This window comes from Penicillium angulare (assembly GCF_028827245.1).
Source record: "Penicillium angulare strain IBT 27051 chromosome Unknown utg000005l_segment0_segment0, whole genome shotgun sequence".
Taxonomy (NCBI): domain Eukaryota; kingdom Fungi; phylum Ascomycota; class Eurotiomycetes; order Eurotiales; family Aspergillaceae; genus Penicillium; species Penicillium angulare.
The window spans coordinates 4729404-4735403 of record NW_026623164.1 but is presented as its reverse complement, the minus strand read 5'-3'; the positions used below and the strand labels follow the sequence as shown (position 1 = coordinate 4735403).

Sequence of the window (6000 nt, the reverse complement as noted above, 5' to 3'; positions counted from 1 at the left end):
TAATAACATAATTTTACTGAACGGATTCTTCAAATGCACATGTGAGTGATGGAAGGCGGACATAGCTCGGTTTCTCGGCCGCAATGCTATCGGATTGTCACATTGAATAATGTAGGGATCTAACTCTAAGAGATCTGACAACAGTGACGATTTGAAATTCACCATTGAAAAGCTGGAGATCTTCCAAAAGTTCCCAGAAAAGCTGATGAATTGTGTGAGAACTTTCTGCAGCGTCGACCACGTCGATTGACAAATTCAAGATCGCCCCTGTACTTGTTTCCGGCTTGATTCGCGTTTCAACGAAGGCTTTGAGCTGCAGCTGCTCCAGAATGCTGGTAGAGTACACAGACAATAACCATCGTGCTTTGAAGATTTGATGTTCTCATACGGGTTTTGCTGAAGAAATTGCTCCAAGTACCAACGGCTTTGGTCTTGCTGCTCCGACGTCAAAGGATCTGAAACCTCAACATCACAAGCAACAATGATACCTGCAACGGAGATATCGACGCACCAGCATAGCTTGCCTTTCGAATCACATGGTAAATCTTTATCGGAAGCCTGAATCTTCACTTGGATTTGCTTGCTCATTATTTTCATCGTGTGATGGTTTACGGTTCACGTTCGTGGGGATGCTGGCGAAGACCCAGCATCCTCCCAAATTCGAGTTGATACGTCTCATTCCCTGGAGAAGCACTAATTTTAGCTGATACGTGAAATAGGCATCAAAGATCTTTGCTACCAATCGATAAGCGCTATGGCGTGTGCCTTGCTTCAGGACTTCCTTGGCTCGTATTTACAGCCACGTCCTTCCACTCAGCTCTCTTCTTTTCCATCTCAACAGTCTTGCAACCTTCTACCACATAAGAATCAATAGCGCTCTCATCATCATGAAGAATCGCTATTTTCTTCTTGATGAAACGATCCCGGCCAAAGAGATCAGTCGGATGATGTGCCGAGTGGTGGTAGATAAACTGCTGCCACTCCACCACTTTGCCCCCTCCGAGCCCTCGTCGACCGAAGAACCTAGCCATCACACAAACGATATAATTCCTGATATTCTCCCCGAGCCTTTCATCTCCACATCCAGGCAGGATTTTGTCACAAGCGTGCACCGCTCGGCCATTGTGTCAACCCTAACCACTTATCTGGGATTGGATCTCTCTCGTGAGGATCAGCAAAGTGTCTCCCTGCATAGCGAGTCGGTCAAAAGATTTACACTCTCTAATCCAGCAAACCAATTCGACCGGTTGGTTGCTAATCCGCTTTATGCCCGGGATGTCTTCAACCTCTTGCAGAAGGCCCGGCTTGGAAAGGCTTACCTTGTCGTTGGCTTCCTCACAGTCACCGGTGCCGTGTGGCAGCACAAGCGAAACCGAGAGCACTCTGAAGGGGGTAGAATCAGTGTGCCGGTCGGTGACATCATAGGCATAGGAATAGGGTCTCAAGCTAGATTGGACGCTGGATTGAGACTTAGAAATAAACACGGAACCCGCGCACAGTGCACGATGCATATATCGGAGAGGAAATATTTGCAATCGCTTACTGCGAGGTCAAAGTGAAACGGGAGTTCATTAGAAATGCTCCGCATTTTGTGAAAAAGACACTAGCTTTTGGCCAGGCTAAGCGAAGTAAAGGTCATCATCTGACTTTCGGACACGATGACGATGAAGTAGAGCCAGGCTCCGATAAGGAAGATGCCATCGAGGAGGGCAAGATAATTATCGTTTATGATGATGATGTCGAGGAACCAAATACCTCCCGTGTGTATGAGGCGGGAGAGTTTGCGCTGAATTAGACATTTTGATCACCGGAAAGCTTTAAGCGCCGGGCAACCAATGAATGGGCTATAGTATACACAAGTACTATCTATCCCTTTGAGTTGAAAGAGACCGGAAAGGTTCTCAATGTCTAGACTCAGTCCGTTAATAAAAGGGAGCAGCGCCGCTGAAGCCTCTACCCTCATAAAATGTACATCCTAGGAGTACCAAACCTTGGCCGAGGTCGCTGTCAAGACATTAAAGATTGGAGTGAGTTCAAAGCCACGATGATCGAATTCGCAAAGAATATTGACGAGAATGCGTTTTCCTTATTTTGGGGCTCTGAAAATGCCTTCCTATCCCTTAATTTGTATGACCATGGGCTCTTGCTACGCAATCGTCAGCACAGTGGTGAAGTCCGCGAAGCCACCTAAATGGTTGCAAGGTTAAGATACTGGGACTGAAAGGGTGGAGAGGAAACAAGTCAAAGACGTATATTTCAAGCGCTAGTATGATCAAGGATCGCCGTTCTGATTCCCACCGTTAAATGGCAGTCATTACGTATACCACGTTGAATGTTCGAAAGTCTACTGTACTGTATAGAAGAGGATAGGCCTCATCTTTATATTCAAGAATCAGTCCACCGAGGGGGCTGTGGGCAGATGCCAAGAGGCTGGCTGTTTCAGATGGGCAATCGTGGCCCAATGAGGTTCTATTGATGCTCAGCTGGAAAGGTCAATGCAGCTGTCAGGCGACGGAGGTGATCTCTCACCCGCTCTCACCTTGCTTCTCACCCTGTCTATTGCGCACTCACCCTTCTCACCCCCGGTCGCGCGACGCTAAAGCGGCTCTCACCCATTTCTCACCCTAGCGGCACCCACCCAACTACTGGCCGCATTTAAGCCACACGCCGGTCAGTTAGTAGTATGGTGGGTGACCACATGCGAATCCTGACTGTTGTATGTTTGTGCTCACCCAATTTTTTGGATTCGTTGGGGAAATTTCTCTTGCCGCCTTATCTTCAGGCTGTTCAGGCGTTTTCACCCTGAATTAGACTTCCGCAAAACCCAACTGGACCCGGACCCAACCCGGGCTGGGTTGGGCTCTGGGTCAACATGTCCGACCCAGTGCTGGGTGCTGGGTCGAGCCCTTCAGCCCAGCACTGGGTTGGGGCCCCAAACTGGGTCTCAAACGTTACAAACATACCAAGATCTCTGATTGCATAAATTATACGTTTTCCAGCTGTAAATTTGAGTATTTGACTTACGTTCAGCACAGTGAATATAGGATTCAGGATATCTTCAGATTGAATTCATATCTATATTCACTTCTAGTGGTATTCAAAGACATCATCTTCTCTGCTTTTCCGCTTTCGTCCTGAGGCCCGAACTTGCGTCTGGTTTGGTGGTAATGACGGATTAGGCCCGGCATCATGGTTACCAGCATTGACAGATATATCGTCTATCTCTACAATGTCTCGGTGCTTATCCTGATTATCTATCTCATCTTCCTGCTCTTCCGTATCACTTATTAGATCAACCTCAATCAGATCAATCTTCCCATCCTTCTCTTCTTTCGCCGTCTCGACCTCGTCCCACGTAAAGAACTCCCTAAGAAGCTTCGCCTCTTGCTCCTCCATATCAAATCTGGTCGTACAAAGAAACATCATCAAATCTTCAATAGTCTTCGACTTCATTCTACCACGACGGTAGTGGCAGATATCCCGAGCGATATTGAATAGACGTTCAACCCCTGCGCCAGTTGCTGGGAACGAGAGGGCATCTCGCGCAAGAGCAGCAATAGCTGGGAAGCGAGACTGGTGCTCTTTCCAGAAAGTGAGGGGGCTCATAGGAATAGTATCTATTTAATTAGTATCGGGTTACTAAATAGGTGCAATTAATGGGCTTACTTACCACTATCAAGGTATTGGCTTATTTCATCAGAAACTGGAAGCTGTGCTGAATCTCCACCACGTCCAGGCCCAGTAAGCATTGAATCAAGTATCGAGAATAGTCCAGCTAAAGCTATGGACCTTCCTGAAGCCTGGATATCACTTTTAAGCAGTGCTTGGTATGGAGCAAGGGCTTCGCGAAATGAAGATCGATAAATATCTCGCCAATGCAGATACCAGTCGTTGGTATGGAAGAATTGGAACTTGTTTACCGGCGCAAGCATAGTACTAATGGCATAGATATGCCCTCGGATACTATCAGTCTGAGAGTAATACTCATCAAGCTTTATCCGCCCAGCTTCAAGTGCATTAAGCATCTGTACCTTCTATATAACCCGCTTTCGTCGGAGCTGCTTTATTTATTGTTCAAGATGAGTAAACAGCTTATTATAAATTATAAACATATAATGGGCTGTGATGTCTCGAGTCTTTGGAAGCTGTGTTGTATAATCAAAGAACGGCTCGGTGATGAACAGCAAATAGTCGATCTGGCGCCATTCTTGATCGCTAGGAAGCATCTCCCCACATTCATACTCTGTGCAAAATAGAGTAAAGATTCTGCGTAGTCGCTTTGCCTGGCGAAGCATCAAGTATGTTGAATTCCACCTGGTCCGTACGTCTTGGATTGGAACAATCTTAACATCGGTTACCTGAAGTCCACAGAATGTCTCTCGGCGCTGGGGACTTGCGTTAATATAAACTGCAAGATAACGGATCTTGTTTATTGTAGAAGAGATGTGATATGAATCAGACCGTTGCTTCGCATTTTCCCGGGCGAGGTTTGACTGCTTCTCCGTCCACTTTGTCTCAGTCGAGTCATTTGTTGGACTGGCCTTGATCTGAGAAAGAAGCTGGTTCAAACTAAGCTGAATAACGTGGGCAAGGCATGGGATCCGGGTGATGAAAGCTCTGTCTTGTAACGCTTGCTGAAGAGCAGTAGCCAGTGTCTTATTATTCGACGCATTATCTGTCGTTAATCCAAAGACCCTATCTATAATTTCATGCTCTACAAGTGTTTCTAACAGAATACCACTTAGTTTATCACCGGTATGTGAGCCAGAAACCGGTTTAAACCCAAGAAACACCTCTCGATAAACCCAATCAGCATCAATGAAATAGCCAGTAATGGCCATAAATGCCTGCGAGAAAGGAGACGTCCAGAAGTCAAGCGCAATAGATATCTTAGAGTGAGGGGGGAGCGTACGAAGGATACACTGCTGTCGATCTTTGACTATGCCCCCGAGTCGGCGACGCATAGTATCGGCGGAGGGGAATTGTAAAGTAGCTGGGGCAGAGCGAGCTTTGTAGAATAGACGTTTGAATGACACATGTTCGACTATATTGAATGGCAAGCGATTAAGGGTAAGGAATTGGAGAATATCTTCTTCCCATTCTTGGGATGAAAATGGCGTACTGGCTGAATTTTCTACCTACAAATTCAAATTGCTATGAATCAGTAAGACTATGGGTTGACAGAGCTAGGGGTTATAATTTACCTCAGTCTGTAGAAACCTTTTGATCCCGGAATTCCTATTGGTATCCAAGCGTAGACATCCAGCAGTCTTAAGATGCTTCATGATTGTTGATGTGCCATAGTACTGCAGTCTGCTACCTGTACTACCTAGGCTAGTAGAATAAGGATACTCTAGGATCTTGCCACAACGTTTGCACATAACCTTTGGTGCCCCATCGGCAATTTGAGCGACCTGATGGTAGCTATCCCATACCTCTGTATGGCGTCTCGGCTCTCGAGTCCCAATTGATCTTGCTTTTTATGCCATATTCAGTCGCTAGCCACCAGTCTACCCACTCCGAATGAACCACCTGATTGTAAAGAAGAAATCTCTTCCTACTACCGGGGCCAACGCGTGTAATGGAAGAAAGAGCCGGTGTAGAAGGCAAATCACCCGGTCGGAGGAAAATGGATGCCCAGGATTCTTGGGTCTGTGTACTTGTGGATGGAGTAAGCACTTGTGAATCATCAAGTTCCCCATATAATGATGATGCAAAGTCTGAAAACTGGCTTTGAGACATAATAATAGACTATAAGTAGGATGAATAGTCAAGTAAGGGAGGAATCAGAGATTATGAATATTCTGTAAAGGTTGTTGGCAAATTCAGTAGTTGATAGATCAAATAGACTATATCTGGCTAGATGGCTATACTCCTCTGATTGGTCTACTAGGCTTATAATATATGGGTCTGACCCAGTAACCCAGCAATAACCCAATTAAACCCCACTAAAAACCCAGTAACCCAGCGATAACCCAGTAGAAGCCCAATTCCCACCCC

General features: G+C 46.0%; 5 protein-coding genes across 5 annotated transcripts; 2 read left to right on the top strand and 3 right to left on the bottom strand.

The window, feature by feature from the left end:
* Nucleotides 1–255: 255 nt before the first annotated feature.
* N7478_009144 (uncharacterized protein) lies at nucleotides 256–588 on the bottom strand (the record flags this gene model as incomplete). Its single annotated transcript, XM_056925358.1, has 1 exon — nucleotides 256–588. The coding sequence occupies one exon, from the start codon at nucleotides 586–588 to the stop codon at nucleotides 256–258; it is 333 nt and encodes a 110-aa protein (XP_056778084.1).
* A 299-nt stretch (nucleotides 589–887) lies between these two features.
* Nucleotides 888–1795, top strand: N7478_009143 (uncharacterized protein; the record flags this gene model as incomplete). Its single annotated transcript, XM_056925357.1, has 2 exons — nucleotides 888–1409; nucleotides 1619–1795. 2 exons carry the CDS (start codon nucleotides 888–890, stop codon nucleotides 1793–1795), a joined length of 699 nt encoding a protein of 232 aa, XP_056778083.1.
* Nucleotides 1796–1966: 171 nt separating this feature from the next.
* N7478_009142 (uncharacterized protein) lies at nucleotides 1967–2191 on the top strand (the record flags this gene model as incomplete). Its single annotated transcript, XM_056925356.1, has 1 exon — nucleotides 1967–2191. One exon carries the CDS (start codon nucleotides 1967–1969, stop codon nucleotides 2189–2191), a length of 225 nt encoding a protein of 74 aa, XP_056778082.1.
* An 896-nt stretch (nucleotides 2192–3087) lies between these two features.
* On the bottom strand, nucleotides 3088–4025 carry N7478_009141 (uncharacterized protein; the record flags this gene model as incomplete). The annotated part of the gene is made up of 2 exons (XM_056925355.1): nucleotides 3088–3617; nucleotides 3671–4025. The coding sequence occupies 2 exons, from the start codon at nucleotides 4023–4025 to the stop codon at nucleotides 3088–3090; spliced, it is 885 nt and encodes a 294-aa protein (XP_056778081.1).
* Nucleotides 4026–4067: 42 nt separating this feature from the next.
* Nucleotides 4068–5285, bottom strand: N7478_009140 (uncharacterized protein; the record flags this gene model as incomplete). Its single annotated transcript, XM_056925354.1, has 2 exons — nucleotides 4068–5138; nucleotides 5205–5285. 2 exons carry the CDS (start codon nucleotides 5283–5285, stop codon nucleotides 4068–4070), a joined length of 1152 nt encoding a protein of 383 aa, XP_056778080.1.
* Nucleotides 5286–6000: the final 715 nt, after the last annotated feature.